The sequence below is a fragment of the Marmota monax genome, unplaced genomic scaffold (genome assembly GCF_021218885.2).
Source record: "Marmota monax isolate L192 unplaced genomic scaffold, Marmota_monax_Labrador192_F-V1.1 WCK01_AAM20220418_F8-fsc00044, whole genome shotgun sequence".
Taxonomy (NCBI): Eukaryota; Metazoa; Chordata; class Mammalia; order Rodentia; family Sciuridae; genus Marmota; species Marmota monax.
Genome location: NW_026695198.1, coordinates 2281435 through 2307087, shown reverse-complemented (window position 1 = coordinate 2307087; position 25653 = coordinate 2281435). Strand labels below are relative to the sequence as shown.

General features: G+C 36.5%; 1 protein-coding gene across 9 annotated transcripts in view; it reads right to left on the bottom strand.

Annotated features, from left to right (window-relative positions):
- Positions 1-25653, bottom strand: part of Spidr (scaffold protein involved in DNA repair) — a 410995-nt gene that overhangs the window by 204177 nt on the left and 181165 nt on the right. For all 9 annotated transcript variants that reach the window (XM_058574001.1, XM_058574003.1, XM_058574004.1 and 6 more), the window contains one exon: positions 23835-24054. In XM_058574001.1, the coding sequence (XP_058429984.1) occupies positions 23835-24054 (220 nt within the window). The remainder of the gene's footprint in view (positions 1-23834; positions 24055-25653) is intronic.

The window sequence follows — 25653 nt, the reverse complement described above, 5'->3', positions numbered from 1 at the left end:
TAAAGTTACTTTCTTGGAGGTCCAAAGGAACTTAAAACAGTATTAAAGAATTGGTTTTCTATAATTTAGTGATTTTTTTTTTTATAATTAGTGTCTAAATTAGTTTTGCAACTACTGGTAAAAATGACAAGAGATACAAACCATGTAGCTCTGAGAGTCAGAGATTTTGAAGGTTGTTATGAGTTTGTTAAATGGTGTTCAGCAAATCAATTTTACTTAGGTCATGGAAACTCGGAAATGGAAATGACAAATTCTACTTATATCCCACAAGCAGAAACTAATGAATTAATTCTGTTGGACTGCATTTTCAATTAAATCAATTCTTTCTAAAATTTCTTAGGATTTTATATGGCAGAATAAAATCATACATACATTTTTTTCCATTGCCAAGGATAAAACTCTGAAGCCAATTAGAAAAGAACAGAGATTTGTAACTCTATGTTTATATTATTAACTTGTTTGAAAGAGAAAACACGCAAAATGACAACCTGATATGTTTGCCAAGGCAAAGAGCTGCTCCTAAATCCCATCAGAAAGAGACCTTACACTCAGAACCATCATAAATTGGGATAATGAGATTGAGTCTGGGATAATCACTTAAGGATTACAGTTCTCACCTTTACATTATTTTTAAAATATCCTGAAAAGAGCTAAAGATGATATTTTTAGTGAGGAAACTATTAAGCAAGCTCATAATAAGTACATTTATTTTCAAAACAATACTCTTAAATTCACAGAATATATACACATGAATTTTGTATAGACATTATTGTATAGAAGCATTATTTTATGAAAAATTTTATAATGTGCTAAAGATTAATGGTCAACCATGTAGAAAACAGGACCTCCATTCAGCAGTCATTAATTCTTCCCTTTTGGTTAGTTTTCTTCACCCAATAAGAAATGCTGATGGAGCTGGGCATGGAGGCTTATACCTTTTAATTCCAAGTGACTAAGGAGGCAGGAGGATTCCAAGTTTGAGGTCAGCTTCAGCAGCTTAGCAAGACTCTGAGCAACTTAGTAACACCCTGTCTCAAAAAAAAAGTGTGGGGGGGACTGGGAATGTGACTCAGGGATTACGCACCCCTAAATTCAATCTCCAGTACTTGCTGCACCAAAAACAAACAAACAAACAAACAAACACCTAATGGGACTCTGCAGCATCCCCATGCAGGTATGAGAGAACAAGTTCCACATGAGGAAAACTGGAAGCCCAGGGATCATACCTGCTTCTACATACTTTCCTTATCTGGTTGGCACTAATTTACCAGGAGAGAAATACTGTTAAGAGAAGATGGCCATTAGTCCTACTATAAGCCCTCTGTCAAGTTAAAGTATAGACAATAATAACAACTTCTCAATCATTTGTATCTCAGCTAGGGTAGGAAGATCCACTAAACCATATACTTTCATAGTTGCATATCTGGTGCACAAATTCCCACTCTACTTCTGATTCCTCAGAAATAAGCTTATTTAAAATCCTGTGGGAAAACATGGAGACTGTATGGTTGGAATCCTGGTCTTGAAAAGCTAGGATTTCCTCATAAGCCATAAATCATACTTGCCTGCACTTAAGAAGCTTGCAGTGTAGGAGCAAAGGCAGAAATATAACTACCAGTTCCACTGACAGCGCTATAATGGATGCATGTGGAAGGCCAGAGGAAGTCCTCAAGTTTACTGGGAAGGTTAAAAGATAAGTGAGAAAGCAGAATTATGAGTTTATAGGCAGACCAGTGCAAAAGGCCATTCCAGTAAGAAAAAAAAAAAATGCCCACAAAGGGAGGAAACTCAGAGTGGTCATAAGAAGACACTGTTATTTTGAAAATCAGCCCAGTGAAATGTCATCTCCATTCTGTCCCTTTGCCTTTATCTTATAGGTTATTATATTAATGTTGAAAAAAGTAGGTTAGAAAAAAATAAAGCAAGCCTTTTTTCATTCCAGTGCGAACATGTACAGGTATAGCATGTTACATATCTATAAACTGAATTCACAGAATAAGGAGAATCCATTTCCAATACCTTTTAAGCAATAATAAATCAATATTCAATTGTAAACTGTAATATTTTGTTACATAAATTATTTAACCTGATGGGCCACAGTTGTAAAGTGGTCCTCCTGTGGCCAGCACACCCTCCCTGTTCAGCTGTGAACAGGCTATGCTGGTGACTTTGAGCTATGCTTGTTAACACCCTACCCCCAGAATGTCCTAGCCAAAAAGCAAAGAAATTTTAAACAGCGAAACTTTTGTTTGCTTTTCTAATCTTTACCTTTTTGATAACAAATACAAATGGACCAATCAGAAGGCTGCCTTAGATATGAAGTATTCCATTCATTCAATAATGTTTAATATTTAACTAAGAGTTTATTGTTTTAATAATAAAGTTCTTTAGTGGACTTCAAAACTGGATCGAAATAGCCTTATTATGTCTGGCAAGTGACTATTTGTGTTACTACATCAAAATTACTGAGTCTGAGACCTGTGGCATATACGTTCTCTGAAGTAAATAAGCTATGCTTTAGATGGAGAAAGTACAGTATCCTCTTGTCTTAATCACTCTCAGAAACAAGTTAATAGCACATCTCATCCCTATGCCTTCACTTCAGTTTCCCTATTGGTATTATCTCAGCAAGAAGTGATTTACTTGATCCTTTGATATCCATAGTATTCTGCATAAGTGTGCTATAATTTTATGTGAAAATTTCACCTTAATTTTGACAATTTTCCTATTCAGTCACTGTGTGAAATCAAAGGCACCTCAGTTATAATTATGTTTCTATAGTGTCATAGAGAAACGTGTAGGAATGGTTGGTTCACAAAGTTCTAGTATATTTATTATCATTTATCCTCAGTTACACTGTGAAAAGGCCCAAAGCAGCTATTATCTACCATGTTCAAGGAAATGACTATAAATGTGATTCTGGGCTTACTTAAACTCTGGCAAGTGCAAGCTCAGTATTCTTTCCACTCAGATCCCTCAATTCTAAGGAATCAACATTTCTCCTTTACCCTACCAACCCCTCAATCCAGCAACACTCTGCTGCAATGAGATTACCACTCCTCCTTCTGAAGCCACGTTGTAATTGGTCACAATGTAGTGTGAATGCTTGGGATATGTCAGATACCTGCTCTTTACCTTGGCTTCTTGAGTCTCATATAATCAGACTGTGTAGGGTAACCGTTCATCATTGTAGTGCCTCTTCAGAGAAGGAAGGTGGAACAGGGGTCAAACTTATGGCAGCCCTTGTATATGGACATCTATAGCCAGCTATGACTTTGTTAGACAAAATAAGGTCTGACTGTGCACTGTTTACTACTTCCCATAAGTCTCTCTGATTAGGTTTCTTGGTACAGAAAATGAGGAAGATAAAGACTAAAATCCACAGGGCTACTATGATGTTAAAAGAGATCCAGGAATCAGGCAGTGTACTTGGCATATGTGAACACTCATGTAAAAATTAGCAATTACTGCTCTTGTAATATTTTTAAATCCAATGATTATTTGGGATGTCACTGAATTTTGGAACCCTGTAAACTCAAAGATTTTGGGCTTTAAAACAAAGAAATTATTTGATCTTAATTCAATATGCCCAATTTTATTATCAGAACTAAGTTTTACTAATACTCTAATAAGTTGTACGAACATTTCTACAGATATCAAATACCACTACATTCACATGTGTTACTATACAAGTATGCATTTTGTTAGATAATTTGTGAACTGAAAAAAACATCAGAGAATAAGTAGCCACGAATAACTTTTAATTATTGTTTTATGTAGTCATTGTTATTATGATTAAACATACATAACAGAAAATAAATTTAATTCTGTGTGTGTGTGTGTGTGTGTGTGTGTTTGTGTTGCTAGGGATTCGGTGTTGTGGTTTTGGAAATCAGTTGTACTTAAGAAACTCCTGTTATCACAGGAATATTCAGAGGTGAAAAGTGATTAGATCATGAGAGCTGCAATGCAATCAGTTCATTCTAGTTTAACTGGACTAACTGGGTGACAACTGCAAGCAGATGGGGCAAGACTGGAGGAGATTAGTCACTGGAGGTGTGGCCCTGTAAAAATTTACCTTCCCTGTGGCCCCTTCACACCCCCTGGCTTCCTGGCCACCATGTGTGGAGCAACACACAGCTGCCATATCCTTTCGCCATGCTCTTCTGTCTCAACTTAGGCCCAGAACAATGCAGTTGGCCAACCATGGTGAACCTCTGAAACCATGAACCAAAGTAAATGTCCTCTTCTAAGTTTTCATCAGGTATTTTGGTCATAGTGATGAAAAGCTAACATAGAAATTTGTAAGAAGTGGGATTGTGACTATGCCCAACCTGATCAAATGGCTCAGAAGCCTCTGGAACTGGCTTGAAGAGCAATTTGGAAAAGTTTGGAGATGTGGGTTATAAAAACCTTAGAATGTTTTAAGCAGAACTTAATTGGTGATTGTGGCAGGAGCTTAGAAGAACAGAATGCTGAAAGGAATGTGGACAGTCAAGACTATAGTCATGAGATGTCACAGGGGAATGAAGACTCTATTGGTAATTGGATTACAGGCCATTTATGTTATATTTAGGCAATAAAGCTGTATATATTTTGTCCATAAGCTGGTTCTTTTTGTGAGGCCAATAAAGATGGACTAATTTATCTGACAAAGAAAATTTCAAGGAAGCACAACATTCAGTCAGTGGCATGGATACTGCTACTGGTTTTAAGCCAGGTTTACTGTGAGAATCAGGAGCAGAAAGTACAGAGTATCTTAAAAACTTGCAACTTGGCCAGAAAATGTGTAAAATTGGGGCCAATGAAGGTATGGTTGTTGAAGAGATCAAAGCCATGAAAGAGATGCTAAGTAATCTGTACAGAGATAATAGAAAAGATGAGTTGAGATGTTTCAGGAATTGGCAAGACCAAATCCATCACAAGCTTGGGTCTAAAAGTAAAACTTCCTTTAAGAAGAGAAATTTGGGGAACGCTGCTCACACAGGTGGTCCTAGGAAGTTGTTTAACCATGCTCAGACACCCAGCCAAGCACTCAGGGGTCAGTGCAGCAACAGTTCCAAGGGGCCCAGCTACTGCTTGAGGTAGTAGCAGACCCCTCCAAAGGTTCATGTGTTGGATGTGTTCATGTGTTCATGTGCAGGATGCTCAAATTAGGGAGTCACGGAAGCTTTCACTGAGATTTCAGAGGAAGGCCTGGAAGGCCAGGTAATGTGGACCAGGGTTGGAATTCCTGTGAGTTGTCCCTGAGAAGTTGATGCATGAAGCAATGAAGGTAAAGCTGAAGCTAGAATGGAGACACTCAGGAATTAAGAAATGCCAGTTATATGGGCAGTTTGCAAGGAAAGTTGTTGGCTACAGAGAGAGTCAGGCAAAGAGGAAGGCCATGATTGCTACAATCATGAAAGTCAAAGGATGTGGCTGCTCAAGCCCTACAGAGATCACATCTCACTATCATGTACCCCAGATGCCCAGTATGGAGCTTGAGTACTTGTTTGCCCATCTGATTTTGGTCCTATCCATTCTTTCTAAGCTCTTATTCCTCCCTTTTGGAATGGGAATGATTCTTCTTTGCCATTATAATATATATATATATATATGAACTTGTTTTTGTTCATTAGTGGGGCTCTTAACCAAGTGTCTGCCTTAAGTTTCAGGTGAGACTCTGCACTTGAACTTTGGGCAATGCTGGAACTGTTAAGACTATGGGGCTCTTGAAGATGGACTAAATACATTTACACTGTGAGATGGACATGAGAGTTGGAGGCTGGTGTAAAATGTTACGGTTTGGATATGAAGTGTCCCCCGAAAGCTCCTGCATTAATGCAGGAATATGCAGAAGTGAAAATGATTATGAGAGACATAGCCTAATCAGACCATCCTAGTTTGAATGGATTATCTGGGTTATAACTATAAGCAGGGTAAGGAGTGACTGGAGGAGGTGGTTCACTGAGGCCTGCCCTGGAAGGGTTCATCTTCCCTGTGGCCCCTTACCTCTTTCTCTGCTTGCTGGATGCCAGAGCAGAGGAGTGCTCCTGTACCACATGCCTTTGTTATCAGGTGCTGCATCAATGCAATGCCAGAACAATGGAGTCAGCTGACTGTAGACTGAACCTCTGAAACTGTGAACCAAAATAAACTTTTCCTCTTGTAAGTTGTTCTCCTCAGCTATTTTGGCCACCGTGATAAAAAACAGAATAACATGTCCTTGAGGTATACAACAAAACTACATTCCTAGTAGCATTTTAACATCCCAGAGGTATTAGGTATATGCATAATGTTGAATAACTGTTACCACTGCTACAGTTTGGATATGGCTTGAACATGTCCCCCTCCAAAGGTTCATGTATTGGAAACTTGTCTCTGACATGGCAATGTTGAGATAATAGAAACTTTAAGAGGTAGGACTAGTGAAAAGTGCTTAGATTCTTGGGGCAAAGGATCAACAATGAAAGTGATCAAAACTGGTTTTTTTAAAATTAGTAAGTTCTTAAAAGAGTGAGTTATTATAAAAGAAGGAGACTGGCCCCAACCTAGTCTGTAGCTCATTTTGCTCTCTTACGCACTCTCCTGCCAAGATATCATCTGGCCATAAGCCCTGCAATGGAGCAAAGGAGAAGCTGACACCATGCTCTTGGAATTCTGTACTCTAGACCTCTGTCTTTACAAATTACCCAGCCTCATGTGTTGTGTTATAGCAATGGAAGACAGATTAATACATCCACAAAAGATCCACAAAGCAACTCTTAGCAAATACAAAAAAAAACCCCTTCATTCTATCAGATCATAATGGAATGAAATTAAAAATCAATGATAAGATAAAAAATAGAAACTGCTCTTAACACCTGAAGAATAAATAATTCACTATTGAATAGTAAGCGGATAGCAGAAGAAATCAGGAGTGAAAGCAAAAAATACTTAGCAGCAAATGAGAATAGAGATGCAACGTATCCAAATCACTGATACTACAAAGATGATTTTAAGAGGAAAGTTCATAGCATTGAGCTCATTCATTAAGAATAGAAAGATACTGACTAAATAATCTAAGATTACATATCAGGCACTAGAAAAAGAAGAACAAACCAACATCAAACTCCATAGAATACAGGACATAATTGAAATCAGAGCTAAAATCAATGAAATTGAGATTTTAAAAAAATAATTAAAAAATGAAACAAAAAGTTGATTCTTTGAAAAATTAAAAAGAATTAATAAAGGGCTGGGGTTGTAGCTCAGAGATAGAGTGCTTGCCTAGCATGTGTGAGCACTGGGTTCAAGCATCAGCACCACATAAATATAAAGATATTGTATCCAACTATAACTAAAAAATAAATATTTAAAAAAAATTAAAAAGAATTGATGAACCCTCAGTGAAGCTAACCGAAAGAGAGAAAAAATGTCAAGTTTATATCCATGATGAAAAAGAAAATACTGCCACAGATACTACTGAAATACAGAGGATAATCAGAAACTATTTTCAAAATTTGTATTCCATTAAATTAGAAAATCTGGAAGACACTGCCAAATTTTTAGAGACAAAAGACCTACCCAAATTGAATCAGGAGATGATAGAAACTTTTAAAGAGATCAATTTCAGGTTATGAACTTAAAGAAGCCATCAAAAGCATACCAACAAAGAAAAGCCCAGGAACACAAGGATTTTCAGCAGACCTTTAAAGAAGAACTAACATCCCAAGTATCTTATTTTTTCTGAGGTTATTGTAAATGGGGTAGTTTTCCTCATTTCCTTCTCAGAGGATTTGTCACTGATATACAGAAATGCCTTTGATTTATGGGTGTTGATTTATATGCTGCTACTTTGCTGAATTCATTTACTAGTTCCAGAAGTTTTCTGGTGGAGCTTTTTGGGACTTATAGCTTTAGAATCATATCATCAGCCAATAGTGCTAATTTAAATTCTTCTTTTCCTATACATATCCCTTTAACTTTTTTCGTATAATTGCTCTGGCCAGTGTTTCAAGAACTGTTCTGAACAGAAGTGTGACAGAGGGCATCCCTGTATTGTTCCAGATTTTAGAGGGAATACATTTAATCTTTCTCCATTTAGAATGATGTTGGACTGAGGCTTAGCATAGATTACCTTTACGATGTTCCTGTTATCCCTAATTTTTCTAGTGGTTTGAACATGAAAGGGTGCTGTATTTTGTCAAATGCTTTTTCTGCATCTATTGAAATGATCATATGATCCTTTGAGTGTATTGATGTGATGAATTACATTTACTGATTTCCGTATGTTAAATCAACCTTGCATCCCTGGGATGAATCCCACTTGATCATGGTGCACAATCTTTTTGATATGTTTTTGTATTCGATTTGCCAGAATTTTATTAAGAATTTCTGCATCTGTGTTCATTAGAGATATTGGTCTGAAGTTTTCTTTCTGTGATATGTCTTGGCCTGGTTTTGAGATCAGGGTGCTACTGGCCTCATAGAATGAGTTTGGAAGTCCTGCCTCTTTCTCTATTTCCTAAAATAAATTGTGGATATTCAACTTGACAAAAGAGGTGAAAAATCTATACAATGAAAACCACAGAACCCTAAAGAAAGCAATTAAAGAGGACTTTAGAAGATGAAAAGGTCTACCTTGCTCTTGGATAAGCAGAATTAATATTATCAAAATGATCATACTACACACATACATACAGATTTAATGCAATTCTGATCAAAATCCCAATGGCATTCCTCATAAAAATAGAAAAAGCAATCATGAAATTCATCTGGAAAAGTACAAGACTGAGAACAGCTAAAGCAATCCTTAGAAGGAAGAGTGAAGCAGGTGGCATCACTATACCAGACCTTCAACTATACTACAGAGCAATAGTAACAAAAACAGCATGGTATTGGCACCAAAACAGACTGGTAGACCAATGGTACAGAATAAAGAACACAGAGACTAACCCACAAAATTACAATTATCTTATATTAGACAAAGGTGCCAAGAACATGTACTGGAGAGAAAATAGCCTCTTCAACAAATGGTGCTGGGAAAACCGGAAATCTATATACAAAAAACTGAAATTAAATCCCTGTCTTTCACTATGCATAAAACTCAAATCAAAGTGGATCAAGGACCTAGGAATTAAACCAGAGACTCTGCATCTAATAGAAGAAAAAGTAGATCCTAATCTTCATCCTGTGGGATTAGGCCCCAACTTCCTTAATAAGACTCCTATAGCGCAAGAATTAAAACCAAGAATCAATAAATGGGATGGACTCAAACTAAGAAGTTTCTTCTCAGCAAAAGAAACAATCTGAGGGGTGAACAGACAGCCTACATCTGGGAGCAAATTTTTACCCCTCACACATCAGATAGAGCACTAATCTCTAGGGTATATAAAGAACTCAAAAAGCTAAGCACCACAAAAACAAATAACACAATCAACAAATGGGCCAAGGGCCTGAACAGACACTTCTCAGAAGAGGATATACAATCAATCAACAAATATATGAAAAAATGTTCATTATCTCTAGCAATTAGAGAAATGCAAATCAAAACTACTCTAAGATATCATCTCATTCCAGTAAGACAAATAACAGTAAGTGTTAGCGAGGATGTGGGGAAAAAGGTACACTCCTACATTGCTGGTGGGACTGCAAATTGGTGTAGCCAATATGGAAAGCAGTATGGAGATTCCTCAGAAATCTGGGAATGGAACCACCTTTTGACCCAGCTATCCCTCTCCTTGGTCTATACCCAAAGGACTTAAACACAGCATACTATAGGGACACAGCCATATCAATGTTTATAGCAGCACAATTCACAATAGCTAAACTGTAGAACTAATCCAGATGCCCTTCAACAGATGAATGAATAAAAAAATGTGGCCTACATACACAATGGAATATTACTCAGCAATAACAGAGAATAAAATCATGGCATTTGCAGGTAAACAGATGAAGTTAGAGAAGATAATGCTAAGTGAAGTTAGCCAATTCCAAAAAACCAAATACCAAATTTTTTTGTTGTTGTTGACATAAGGAGGCTGATTCAGAGTAGGATAGGGAACAGGAGCATGGGAAGAACAGAGGAACTCTAGATAGGGCAGAGGGGTTAGAGAGGAAGGGAGGGGGTGTGTTGTTATTGATGATGATGGAATGTGATGGTCATTACTATCCAAAGTACAAGTATGAAGACATGAATTGGTGTGAGTATACTATGTATATAATCAGAGATATGAAATATTGTGCTCTCTGTATTAAGAATTGTAATGCATTCTGCTGTCAGGTAAAAGAAAAGGCAAAAAAAAAAAAAAAAAAAAAAAACCTTCAGCAATACAAATACAACAATGCATAAAAATTGTGCATCACACCCAAATGAATTTGTTCCATTTGTGCAAGGTTGCTTCAATGTTTGTGAAATAAATCAATTTATTTTACCATAGTAACATGATAAAGTAATCAAAAAAAGTGTGAACAGGTCAATTGAGGTAAAACAAATTATCTGACAAAATCCAATACCTAAGTAATTGTAAAAAAAAGTAAGGAGGTAGGAATATCTCAACTTGATAAAATAAATTTATAATTATCATCACACACACACACACACAAATATAGTATACCATGACCAACTAGTTTTCATCCCAGGGATACAAGGTTGCTTCAAAATATGGAAATCAATAAATGTAATTCATCACATAGACTTAAAGACAAGGACCACAGACTATCTCAATAGATGCAGAAAAAGCATTTGACAAAATACAGTATTCATTCATGCTTAAAACACTAGAAAAAATAGGGATAGAAGAAACATACTTCAAAGTTGTAAAAGCTTCCAGGTGTGGCGGTACACACCTGTAATCTCAGCAGCTTGGGAGGCTGAGGCAGCAGGATCGCGAGTTCAAAGCCAGCCTCAGCAACAACGAAGCACTAAGCAAGTCAATGAGACCCTGTCTCAAACAAAATACAAAAAAAGAGGTGAGGATGTGGCTCAGTGGTTGAGTGCCCAGGAGTTCAATCCCTGGTACCCCTCCCCCGAAACAGTAAAAATCATACATAGCAAACTGAAGGCCAACTCCATTCTAAATGGAAAAAGAAAATGAAAGCATTCCCTCTAAGAACTGGAACAAGACAAGAACGCCTGCCCTCTTTCACCACTTCTATTCAACATAGTCCTTGAAACTCTAGCCAGAGCAATTAGGAAAAGAAAGAAATTAAAGGAATACAAGTAGAAAAAGAAAAGCTCAAATTATTTCTGTTTTCCAAAAACATGATCCTTTATTTCGAAGACCCAAAAAACTCCACACCAGAAAATTTCTAGAACTCATAAACAAATTAGGCAAAGTAGCAGAATACAAATTAACTTCTAGAAATAAATTGTGTTCCTATACACCAATGAATCAGATAGATAAATTAGAAAATCGATCCCATTCACAATAGCCTCAAAAAAAAAAAAATCAAAAAAGAGGTGAAAGACCTCTGCAATGAAACTACAAAACACTAAAGAAAGGTGAAATGTGATGGACATCATTATCCAAAGTACATGTATGAAGATACAAATTGGTGTCAACATACTTCATATACAAACAGAGATATAAAAAGTTGTGCTGTACATGTGTAATACGAATTTAATGCATTCCTCTGTCATTTATTTTTTTAAAAAATAATAAAAAAAGAAAGGTATTGTGAAAGACCTTAAAAAATAGAAAGACCACCCATATTCTTGGATGGGCAGAATTAGCATTGTCAAAATGGACATACTATCAAAAGTGTTATACAAATTTAATGCAATTCCTATTAAAATCCCAATGACATTCTTCATAGAACTAGAAAAAGCAATTGTGAAACTCATTTGGAAAAATAAGAGACCCAGAATAGACAAAGCAATCCTTAGCAAGCAAAGTGAAGCAGGTTGCATTACAATACCAGACCTTAAATCATACTACAGAGCCACAGTAACAAAAACAGTATGGTACTGGTATCAAAACAGACAAGAAGACCAATGGAATGGAATGGAAGTCACAGAGAAAAACTCACATAAATACAGTTATCTCATACTAGACAAAGACACCAAAAATACACATGGACGAAAAGACAACCTTCTCAACAAATAGTGCTGGGAAAACTGGAAATCCATGTGTAGCAGAATAAAATTGAACTCCTATCTCTTATCCTGCACAAAACTTAACTCAAAGAAGATCGAGGAACTAGGCATTAGGCCAGAGACCCTGTGCCTACTAGAAAATGTAGGCCCAAGTCTCCATCGTGTCAGTTTAGAAAACGACTTCCTCAAGAATACTCCTAAAACACAAGAAGTAAAATTGAGAATCAGTAAATGGGGTGGCACCAAACTAAAAAGCTTCTTCACAGCAAAGGAAACAATCAAAAGTGCAAAGAAAGAGCCTACAGAATGGGAGAAAGTCTTTGCCATCTGAACCTCAAAAAGAGCATTAATCTCCAGGATATACACAGAACTTAAAAAATTTAACACTAAAAACCAAATATGCCAGTCAGTAAATGGGGAAAGGAATTGAACAGGTACTTCTCAGAAGAAGAAATACATATGGTCAACAAATACATGAAAAAATGTTCAACATCTCTATCAATTAAAAGAAATGCAAATTAAAACAACTCCGAGATTCAATCTCACTCCAGTCAGAATGGCAATCATCAAGAATACAAGCAACAATAAAGGTTAGTGAGGATATAGGGGAAAATGTTCACTCGTACACTGCTGATGGGACTTCAGATTGGTGCAAACTTTCTGAAAAGCAGTATGGAGATTCTTCAGAAAACCTGGGATGGATCCACCATTTGATCTAGTTATCCAAAATCAGCATACTACAGTGATGCAGCCAAATCAATGTTTATAGATGCTCAATTCACAATAGGTAATTCAATAGATGAATGAATAAAGAAAATGTGGCATATATACAAAATTGAGTATTACTCAGCCATAAAGAAGAATTATTTCATGACTTTTGCTGGTAAACAGATGGACCTGGAGACTCTCATGCTAAATGAAATAGGCCATTTCCCGCAAACCAAACTTTGAATGTTTTCGCTGATATGTGGAAACTAAGCCACAACTAGTGCGGAGAGGGGAAAAAGAGATATTCAGTAGATTAGGCAAACGGAAGGAAGATAAGGGCGAGGGGACTGGAAAAGGAGAATCTGACATAATTTTCCTATGTACTTATATGAACACATCATAGTGAATCCCATCATCATGTACCTAAGAAAGGGGTCCTAACTGGAATAAAATATATACTTCGTGCTTATACAATTATATAAAAAATGAATTCTACTGTCATACATACTTAAAAAACAATAAATATGAAATGCATAATAATAGTACTTTTTATATTTATATTTTATATGTAACTATCTTCAGCAATATCCATTATTTTTTATTTGGGTTTCAACTGGTATTTGTTATCTTTTCATTTCAGATTAAAAGACTCTATCAACTTTTTGTAGGGCAAATCCACTGGTAATAAATACTTTTAGCATTTGTTTATCTAGAAATGTCTTAATTTTGTCTTTATTCTTGAAAGATATCTTTGTGGCTATAAAATTTTGGTTGATAGTTTCTTTCAAGGCTTTAACTATATAATCTCACTGCCTTCTCACTCCCATAGTTTCTGATGAGAAATTGGGTCCCATTATTGAGGATCCCTTATGCATGATAAGACGTCTCTCTCTCTCTTGCTATTTTCATTACTCTATCTTTTGGTTGGGGCAATTTTGCTCTATGGGGTTGCAGTATGGATCTCATTCAGTTTGTTTTGGTTAGGATTCATTGCCTTTCGTGGATATGTATTTTTTGTTGTTGTTAAATCTGAGGAGTTCTCAGCCATTATTTCTTCAAATATATTTTTTGTTGTTTCCACTTATCCTAATACCACAATAATGTGTAACTTTCTACATTTGATGCTTGAGTTCCTTGGGCTCTGTTACTTTTTTTTTTTTTTTCCACTACTTTTCCCTTGTGCTCCTTGGACTGAATCAATTCAATTTTCTTATTTTGAAGTTCACTTATCTGTGTTCTGTTCAACTCTAGTGTAAGATCTCTCTATGACTTTTAGAGTTTAAGTTATTGTATTATTTAGCTACAGAAATCTTTGGCTTTTAAATAATTTCAATATTGTTATTTTCATTTTGTTCATATATTATTTCCCTGATTTCTTTTAGTTCTCTATCTTCTGTTTTCTTTAACTTATTGAACATATTTGGACAGTTGATTTTACATCTTTGACTAATACTTCCAATGTTTGGACTTTCTCAGGGATGGCTTATGTCAAGTTATATTTTTCCTGTGTTGGGCCATACTTTACTGTTTGTTTATATGTTTTGTGATGGGGGGGGGAATTAGATGTCTGAGTAGAATTTTGTGATAATTCTAGAAATCTAATTTTTCTACTTCAGGAATTGTTGAATCAATACAGAAAAGGTACAGATTTCAACATCACTTCCCTTAGTTGCCCTCCTCACCCCTTGCCTTAGATTAGGAAAACAGAGGTCATTTTGTTCTCACATTTCCCTCAGTTTCTCTTTTCGTCTACTGGAAATCATAATGCACATTTGCATATGAGACTTGAGCAGTCCTACAGTAGAGAAACTGGTCCATATTTAAGCAAGTCTTCCAATCTTATTTGAGAAGAGAACACTATAGTTGTATTGCAATGCACACCCTGTGGAAAAGTGTCATTGGCTTTATTTTCTTCCACAAGGAACGAATGATCACTTTCCTTTCTCCCTCCCATTCCAGTCTTTCAGATTCTATAGATTACTCCCATGGTCTTCATTTTTCCCCTTTCACACTGAATTAGTTTTCTTTCCTATTCATTTCCTCTCAAGATATCCAAAAATTTCAATGGAACCACTGAATCTCTTGACTGGTTTCTTGGCTGTACCAACAGGAAGATAATCCCAGCTAGATAATTCCATCTTTAGCTTTGCTTTGCTCCTGGCATTAAGACACAATGATTTCATTTCAAAGAATCCTAAGTAGAACATATAGAGTAGGAACTAAAGCACTTGTGGATAAGCCTGTGGACACTGCCTCAGTCCTTGGCACTTACCACACCTGAGTTACACTGGAAACACAGAGATGTCAGAAATCCTTTTTTGGCATCATGACCTCTCAGGGGTTGGTAACCCCGTCTCAGGGGTTACCAAGAAAGGTGATATTGGCTGTTCCCTACAAATTGGTCCTAAGCCTTCCCAGTTTAGAACATGACATTATCGTTTATTATTTATTATTATTTGGCTCAAGCCAAAATTTTAGTTGTCTTGTTTTCTTTCTGTCCCAAACCATATCAAACCCATCAAGTAATCCTGTTGCCTTGAACTTTAGAATATATTCCAAATCCACTGCTTAACATCTGAGTCTGAATCATCGCTTTCTTTCACATGTGGACTTCTCACAAAGTCTTTGGCCTTCCACACCCAGTCATACCCCACAGACTATAATAAAGAATGAATCAGATCATATCCTTCCTCTTCTGGACAGATGGGGGATTATTATGTCTCAGCTCTAACACTGTACACAGGTACTGCAGCTTCACTTTCTCCCACTCCTGCCTTGGAATTTCCACTTAGTTCATAGAGCACCTCATAAATCCCTGATTATATCTTACACTCATGCCAATCTAGCTTTTTGGTCTTTACTCATATAGTCTCCTCTACTTCAAATGGCCTTGCAGTCTCTTCTCCTGGTTCTTTCCAACTTAGTCCGTGTAACTTAGATACGGTATCACCAACTCTAGCAGATACCTGATACCACATCTCTAAATATGTTCTCTGCTCAGCACTGTATGTGTTTGCATGTGCACACATCCATACACACACACACATAACTACCCACCCTACTGAACTACCTATCAATTGTGCTTACCTCCTCAGTATTCTCACAACGTCTATACAGATCCTATTATTATATTTATCAGATTCTTTCAAAATTGTTTAAATTACCTTTCTCTTCTATTACATTGTGAACTCCATATGGCAGAGATAATTTGTCACTGGTTTGGAATACTGTACTCCCATTATCTAGCACAAGTCCTATTAAACATTAAGTAGATATTCAATAAATGTTTTAAAATGTATATGCCAATCAATAAAATCTTCTTCTTCTAATAGGGAACAAATTAAGGTTCACAAGATCTTTATGATGATTTAGTTCTCAACATTAACCATATAGTTACTGATTATTTGCTATGTCCAAGCATTACTCTAGGCAATGTGAATATAGTAGTGAAAATTTTTTAAAACATTTTTTATTTGCTCTTTTTAGATATACATGACAGTAGATTGTTTTTTGACTTATTATACACACAGGAGTAAAACATTCTAATTAGGGTTCCATCTTGCAGTTGTACATGATGAGGAGGTTCACTGGTCATGTATTCATATATACATATAGGAAAGTTCTGCCCAATTCATTCTACTGTCTTTCCCATCACCCACTTGCCTTCCATCCCTTTTGACTACTCCAACGAACTTCTATCCTCCCCTACCCTTTTATTGTGTGTCAGAATCCACATATCAGAGAGAACATTCAACCTTTGGTATTTTGGGACTAGCTTATTTCATTGAGTATGATAATCTCTGATTCTATCCATTCACCAGCAAATGCCAACATTTCATTCTTTATGGCTGAGTAATATGCCATTGTGTACTTATGCCACAGTTTCTTGATCCATTCATGTGTTGAAGGGCACTTAGGTTGGTTCCATGGCTTGGCTATTGTGAACTGAGCTGCTATAAACATTGAAGTTGCTGAGTTACTCCAGTATCCTGATTTTAAGTACTTTGGGTATAAACCGTGGAGTGGGATAGCTGAGTCAAAATTCTATTCCAAATTTTCTGAGGGGTCTCCATTACTGCTTTCCAGTATGGCTGTACCAATCTGAAGTTCCACCAGCAATGTATGAATGAACATTTCCCCCCATATCCTCAACAACACTTATTGTTCCTTGTATTCTTGATAATTACCATTCTGACTAGAGTGAGAAGGCATCTCAGTATGGTTTTAATTTGCATTTCTCTAATTACTAGAGATGTTGAATATTTTTTCATATATTTGTTAGCCATTCATATTTCTTCTTATGTCAAGTGCCTGTTCAGTTCTTTTGCCCATTTACTGTTCATTTATTATTATTTTTTTTGGTGTTAAGTTTTTTGAATTCTGGAGATTAATGCACTATCTGAGGTATAAGTGGTAAAGATTTTCTCCCATTTTGTAGGTTTTCTCTTCAGTAGTAATAATTTTTGATTTGGAAATTTTAGCCAAAGCAATAAAACATAAATCAGAAAAGGAATTTTTGGCACTGGGAAGAAAATAAATATTAATGTCAGAGATATAACTACAAACAAAATTTTTATTATATAAAGCAAATTGATAAGAAAGTCTTTAGCATTCCCACAAATCTAAGTGTAAAAGTTAGGAAAAATAATTTGTAAAATAGAAGCTGTTACCAGTAAATAGGAAAAGAAAAGTAAGGATTCAATTTTGACCAATACCAAGAACTATGTTGTAAGGTTCACAGGTGACATAATAATGTAAAGAAGTCACAGCAACAAAAGCAGCAACAAAATGTATACCCTTTAGCCTACTGAGACGGTGCCTAATGCCCACTCTGAAAATAATCTGAAGTCTGAACAAAACTACACATGCAGCAATGTCTACGACAGTTAGGAGAGCAAAAACAAACAATCCCTAATATGATCCACTATATGATGAAACGATGGAAAGAATTAAAACAATCATATGCTAGATATTGAATCCAGGGCCTCACACACACTGGGAAAGTACTCTGCCTAGATACATCCTATTATGGTTTGAGTATGAGGTAACTCCTAAGAGCTCAATTGTGCAGGAATATTCAGGGATGAAGTTGTTGTATTGTGAGAGCTGTAACCTAAACAGTGGGTTAATTAACTGATATGAATTAACTTGGTGGTAACTGAGCAGGTGAAGTGTGGCTGAAGGAGGTAGGTTACCAGAGGTGTGACTTTGGGTTTTATAATTTTGTATCTGCTGAGTATAGTCCTCTCTCTGCTTTCTGGCTGTCATGTCCTGAACTGCTTTCTTCTGCCATGCCCTTCCACTATCAATCATGTACTCCCTCATCTTGGGCCGAGAGCTATGGAGTAAGTTGACTATGGAATGAATCTCTTTAACCATGAGCTAAAATAAACTTTTCCTCTTTTTTATTTTTCTTGTCAGGTCTTTTGGTCACAGTGACAAAAAAGATGACTAAAACAGAAATTGTTATGGAGAAATGGTCCTGCTGCTATGACTAACCTGACCATGTGGTTCAGAAGCCTTTGGAGCTATTTTGTGGAGGGAGGGATATTGAAAGGTTTAGAGATGCAACATGGAAAACCTTTAGAATGTTGTAAACAGAGCTTAATGAGTGATTCTGGTGAGAGCTTAGAAGACCAGAATGCCAACAGGACTATGGACAGTAAAGATTGGACTCATGAGGTTTCAAAGGAGAATGACTCTATTCAAAACTGGATTATAGGCCATCCATACTATATTGTGGCAAAGAAACTGTCTAAATTTTGCCTATGTCCTGAGACTTTCTCTGAGGCTTAATTTAAGATGATGGATTATTAATCTGGTGGAAGAAATTTTAAGGCAGCACAGCATGCAGGTGATGAGCTGCTTTCTTCCGCCATGCTGCTTTTCTTCTGCCTGAGCTGCTTTCTTCCGCCATGCCCTTCCACTATCATATTGTTCTTGTGCAGGTTTTAGCCAAGTTTATTGTAATAATCAGGAACAGAAATCAGAGCAGAAAGATTTGAAAAACTTGCAGTTTGGTCAGAAAAATTCAAGTAAAACTGGGGCTACAAAGGTGTGACTACTAAAAACATTATATCCTTCTTGCATACGGGAGCCTAGGAAGTTTTAAAATCATGTTTAGCCACCCAGGCACTCACAGGCTGCTGTAGCCAGGGTCCCAGGAGGCTTGACTACAATAAAAATGTCAGCAGATCTTGGAATCAACCATGTGGTGTTAGTTCAGCTGGAATGCAGGAATGCAGAATGCTGGACAGGCTTACACTGAGATTTCAAAGGAAGGCCTGGGAAGCCAGACAAAGTGGAGCAAGGTTGAAATTCCTGCCAGCAGCCCCTGAGAGGGCAAGGTGTAAAGATGTGAGAAGGAAGCTTAAGCTGCAGTAAAGAACCCCAAGACCAAGAGAAGTCACTATTGTGGGATAGCTGCCATGGAAAGCTGCATGAATTGAGCAGAGAAAAGTCAAGAGAGAGGCCATATGGGCTGAAACTGAAAGGCTAGTGACTCACCCAAGACAGAGATTCAACCAAGAGATTTATTGGGGGACTGCCCGAAGGGGAAGAAAAGGAGAGGTAGAGAGCAGAGTGAGGAGAGAAAGAAAAGAAAGAGGGCAGAGAGCAGAGAGGAAGAGGGCAGAGAGCGTGAGCTTGCAAGCTTTGGCTTAAGAAGGGTTGCATAGGTGATGTGGCGGGTGCGGATTGGCAGGGTGACTTAGGAACAGCGAGTGGACACTGTGTCTCACTGGGACTGGTCGAGAAAACTTTTTAATTTGACGCCCTTTGGCTTGGCGCCCTTCGGCTTGGCGCCCTTCAGAGAGAAGGGGGAGGGGTAAGCGATTCCATGATGTTCTAGCAAGATGCAAACTTAACTTCAGCGGGGAGTCTCCCACATAACCAAGAGAAACAGCAAGGCCAGAGGGGTAGATCTACACAAGTCCTATTGGAGAGAACCTCACAATGCCATGTGCCCCAAATGCTGGACATGGAGCTACCAGACGTGTTTACCCAGTTAAATTTTGGTCCTGCTTTGGTCCCATCCGTTCTTTCTATGCCACAATTTCTCCCTTGTGGAACAGAAATGTTTACTCTATGGTCATATGATATATTGGATATATGTTGCTTTTAATCTTTATAGGGGAAAACAATTATGAGTTTGCCTTGAGTTTCAGAAGACATTTTGGACTCAGACTTTTGGGTAATGCTTAGAAATGTAAAGATTATGCAGATTCCTGGAAATAGATTAAATGTACTTTGCATGATAAAATGGGCCTGAGCTTTTGGGGGCTGGGGTGGAATGTTATGGTTAGATATCTCCAAAAAGCTCATGTGTGAGACAATGCAAGAATTTTCAGAGGTGAAGTGATTAGAGTATGAGAGATATAACCTAATCAGTAGATTTAAACCACTGATATGGATTAACTGGATAGTTACTGGGCAGGTGAGGTGTAGCTGGAGGAGGGGGGTCATTGGGGGTATGAATTTGTAGTTTATATTTTGTTCCTGGTGAGCAGAATTTTATACTTCCTGGTTACCTTGTCCTCAGCTGCTTTCCTCTGCCATGCCCTTCCACCCTGATGGTCCCCCTCATCTGGGGCCTGGAGATATGAAGTCAGTTGTCCATGGACTGAAACTCTGAAACTGTGAGCCAAAAGAAACATTTCCTCCTCTCTGTTGCTCTTATCAGGTTTGTCATAGCAACACAAATCTAACTAAAACACATCCTCAGCCCCAACTACAACCATAGGTAACTATAATAACAATGGATAAAAGATGCAAAGCTCACTTATTCGTTGTCCAAGAATTTCTATTTCTAGAACTATCCCAAGAACACATCAAAAGAACATATAAGGATGATTTATTTAACTGCCCAAAATGAAAAGCAACCTTAAAACCTCCAGGTAGGAGACGGCTTAAATTATGATGTCCATATAGTGAAATATAAATATATTTAAAAGATGACTATTTGAGTTTACTGATAGAGAAATTAATGATAATGGGGAAAGTTAGCTTGTACTTATCTCCCATATAAGGATATGTATTCAAACTGTCTGGCACAGGGGTTACTAATAAATATTTCTGAATGAATATATAAGTATGTTAAGGAAGGTCCTGGTTGTCTCTTGAAAAACTATCACATTCTTCTCTTTTTCTGGTCCTCATTATAATCAACCAAATGTGTTCCATCTCCCTTTGCCCCCCAAATACCATCATAGGACATTCCTTCATTTGCTTTAAAAATATCTATACGATTTAGTGAGCTGTTTCAAACTTTGACATTCCTTTAGTAGTAAAAGTTGTTAATTCATTAGTTAATGAATGTTGAAACTATGTGATTGAACATGGGGTTCATTATATTACTATATCTTTATATATGTTTAAATTTTCATAGGTTAATGAGTTTTCTAAGTTACTTATTGTTATGTAATTTTATCACTATTTCGTAATGAAATTAATCCTAGGCAAGGCATTTTAATTCCATATTCATTTTCAGATTGATAGAGCAAAGGTAATATTATATCCAATAGGGATTTGTGATAATTTATTAGAAATAGAGACATAGGGCTCTCAGCTCCTTGAAGTCAGTAGCCATTTTACCTAAACCCACATTTACTACTAAAGAACAAATGGGAGCATCTAAAGGCCATTGATTTTTTAAAACTGTTCTTGCATCAAGAAAATTTAAATGAATGTAAAAGGCTTTTAGAGGGTGAAGAGTATATAGCCTACAAGGAAAAATATATACAATATGACTCGCCAGGTTCCATTAAAAAAAAAAAAAACCGTTAATCCTTTCAATGATTATTTTTACTTTTTTCAATTAAGCATAAGCTATTTTTGGTGGCATCTAGACTAACTTTAGTTACTATTTAGATAAAGAGTTCCTAATTAAACAGCAGAAGTTTGTAGAGTATTAAGAGCAACGCCCTAAATCACCTCTACCAGCTTATTCATATACTCAACTCAAACACTATTTACCCACCCATCTCTCCTTATAAGTGCCTAAAAATTGCTATTATTGTTTATATAAATTAAGACTTATTTTTTAAAAAAAACTAATTTTAAAATCTAAACTTCTAATAACAACATCTAACACAATTCAGAAAGCTATTTAGAAGTTTGCCAAGTCAGCTTGACCTGACATGTGGGAGCAAAGAAAGCAAGTGATTAACCTGATCATAGAACTGAAATATTCAGCAGAAAAAGTGTTCACTGTTATAACAGTGTTGGGGCACAACTGTGTCCCTGCAAAACTCCATTATTGAAGCCCTAAACCCAAATCTTTTAAAGACACAATTAAACTAAAACGAGGCAATAAGGGCAGGCCCCAATCCAACTTAACATGTCCTTATATGAGGATGAATGTAGCTACTGACATAGACACCAGGGAAATGTGCACACCAGCAGAGACCCAATAAGACTTAGCAAGTACAGTTTTCCAAGAACCAAGGAGAGAGGCCTCAGAGGAAGCCAACCCTGCTAGCAGAATGACCTTGGACTTCTGGCATCCAGGACTGGCAGAAAAAAAATTCTGTTGTTTAAGAAGATGGGATGCCATTTGTGGTATTTTGTTGTACCAGAACAGGCAGACACACAGAATGTATAATTTGTTTGCCCACTAATGAAAAGGTGACCAAGGAAGAAATGGTACTGCTCCTCCTCACAAAAGAAATCTCAATTACTGTCATGTGACCCGCTTTCTGTGATATAAATCTTCACCACTGTGTTAAACTATTATACACTGTAAAAATGTATAGGAATTTATTTAGTCTATTCCATGTTAATGGCTTTTAAGCTATGTTTAGATTTTAGGGATTTCATGCAAAACATTTTAACAATACTACAAGATAATGTTCTTGAAGTAAAAGTTCTAACATCAAAGTATATTTACATTGATGTTTTGACATATTACTGAAGAAAGTAGCAACTTATACTCCTAACATCATTTGTGAATGAGTAGTATTTGCCAATTTTGCTTTGTATCGCTGATACTTAGAATAACAAACTTCTTTCATGTGTTTGGATGTATTAAGTATAGATTTATTTCCTTCTTTTAAGGTGGCAATTTTGAAAGGCCAAATGACTTCAGAGAAATTTATGAAATTATATCTATTCACTTCTATCTGGTATCATCTGGCTTGGTGAGCAAAAGCATTCCAGTTAATCTTTCTAGAATACAAAACCCATTGAATGATATGGTACATAAAAGCATGAAGACCTTACAACATATCATTTTTAGGGGAAATATAGGTTTTCCTGTCACTTTACTTTTTCAGCCTATACTCCAATTATGAAGAAAAAAGTGATCAAAAATGAAAATAAAATAATAGAAAAGAGAATAGTAGGGTAAAGAGAGGGCAAGCAAACCAGAATCCAACACTGCATAGGAAGTCTTAAGCTCTCACTAAGTAACCCCTGGAAAACTGTGTGGAGGTCACTGTAGACACCAAGAAATGCTGATCACTTGCTATGGATTCCCTAGAAAGATACTTCCTTTCAAAGTCTAATAAGTTCTGAGATGAATGAGACAAATTTTCTTCTTTTCATGGTAAAAATTTATATCCCATTCAAATCAAAGCAAACATGTACTACTGAAAATAATTTCTGATCTAATAATGAGCATTTCTGTTCGTGAAGTTCAAATTCTATTATGTAGTAATTCATGCTTTCCATCCTTCCTCCTTAAGTGATTTCAAAAAAATATCAAATTCACATGTATTATCCTATTGTCACATAATGCCTCTGATTAAAATTATTTTTCTATGAGGAAAAAACCAAAACCAACCATATCTTATAACAGCTCACCACTTGGGCAAGGCTCTTGATGTAGTTATTTCCCTAATTTCCTTACCCCAAATTATTAAAACTGCTTCCAGAAGAATAAACAAGCCATCACAGACAATTTTTTGTTTCAGTTACATAAAACCTAGGTCAAATCTTGGCTTTCTTTCCCTGGCATTTCTCTACAATAAGGTGACAAAAATGTTCCTGATAAAAATATCTTTTTTTTTTTTTTTTTGAGAGAGAGACTCACAGTTAATAACTGCTAGACTTAATTCTTTGCACTTACCAGGGAGGAAAGATGTGGATAACATCCTGGGGACATCCCTTGAGGTAACATGCAGTCTCCTGAGTAAAGAGAACTTTCAGGCTGGCTCCAGGCTCTGCAGCCACATCCCTGGAAGGAACAGCAGCTGTCGACCCCACTAACTGTTCACACATGGCAACCTGCATGGTGCATTCCTCGTGTAGCTCTAGAATTTTCACAGTTAATACACCAGATTTTCTACCTGGAAGTTGAAGAAAAGAATGAAAGAAGAAATGAAGTCCAAAACACATACGGTTTAAGTGTAAATAAAGTATCAAGAAAAAAAATCCACATTCAGATACCTTTCTCCACCTAAGAAAATGGTCTACATACTTTGCAAAATAAAATACAGATTCTACTGCACTCACTGTAACATCTTTCTTTAATCCAAACAGGACTGAATGTTTCATTTAATATATTCATTTTAGGGCTGGGATTGTGGTTCAGTGGTAAAGCACTCGCCTAGCATGTGTGAGGCACTGGGTTTGATCCTCAGCACCATATAAAACAATAAATAAACAAAATAAAGGTGTTGTGTCCATCAACAATTAAAAAAGAAATCTTTACACACACACACACACACACATTCATTTTAAGCAACACAAAATAAAGTCTTCTATCATGAAGAAATAGTTCTGTGCATATGGAAACTTCAGACCAATTATTTCAGGGAATGTTTTTACTCTCAAACTTGAACTTTTTTGATAACAACAGCAAAGGGTATATGGATACTGTTGCTCCTTCTCTCTTATACCTTCCCCCCTTTATTACGTGTTTTGATTCTCTGCTTTGAAACTATGTATATTGCTGGTTGGCTGCAGCGGTTCTGATGATCATGAAGTTTAAAAGTTGAGGATCTACATAGACCACTGGGTGTGAGGACTCTGGATTTAAATGGGTGAAATTCATTTTGGATTTGCATACTGGCTCTCTTTTATAAAACTGGCCAATTACATATCATTTCAGTCTCTCAGTTTTCTCATGTATGAAAAAGAAATCATAATACCTACCCCAGTGAACATTTGGGGAATGAGATAAAGAGTTCTACATGGCACTTCCAGTGAATGAACCAGATCAGCATGTATCAATAGAGAAATCTCAAAATAAGAGGTGACAAACCAAATATACCAACTATTATACCTTGTAATGTAATTTAATAAAACCACAGAAACCAATACAATATTGTTTATGGATATGTATGTCCTACAAATAGAAATGCAGAATAGAAGGACTCAAGAAAAGCCATGGTAGCTGATGTCTCTAAGGAGAAAAAGAGAAGGTGACTTAGGAAGGGAGCTGGGGATTTCAAATTTATCTGATATATTGTTTGTATTGAAAAAATATAAGAAGCAAAAGACAAAAGATTACCATGTGTTATTACTTCTAGGTAGTGAGTACACATATTTTTTTATTACTCTCTATGCTACTTTTTTTTTTTTTTGGCAGGGGGGTTGGGTACCAAGGATAGAACTCAGTTTAACCACTGAGCCACATCCCTAAGCCTTTTTATTATTATTATTTTTATTTAGAGACAGAGTCTCACTGAGTTGCTTAGGGACTCACTAAGTTTTTGAGGCTGACCTTGAACTCAAGATCCTCCTGCCTATGGGGTTAGAAATGATGGTGGAACGTGATGATCATTATTATCCAAAGTACAAGTATAAAGACACGAATTGGTGTGAACATACTTTGTATACAACCAGAGATATGAAAAATTGTGCTCTATATATGTATTAAGAATTGTAATGCATTCTGCTATCATATATAAATTTTAAAAATTTAATAAGAAATAAAAGATCCT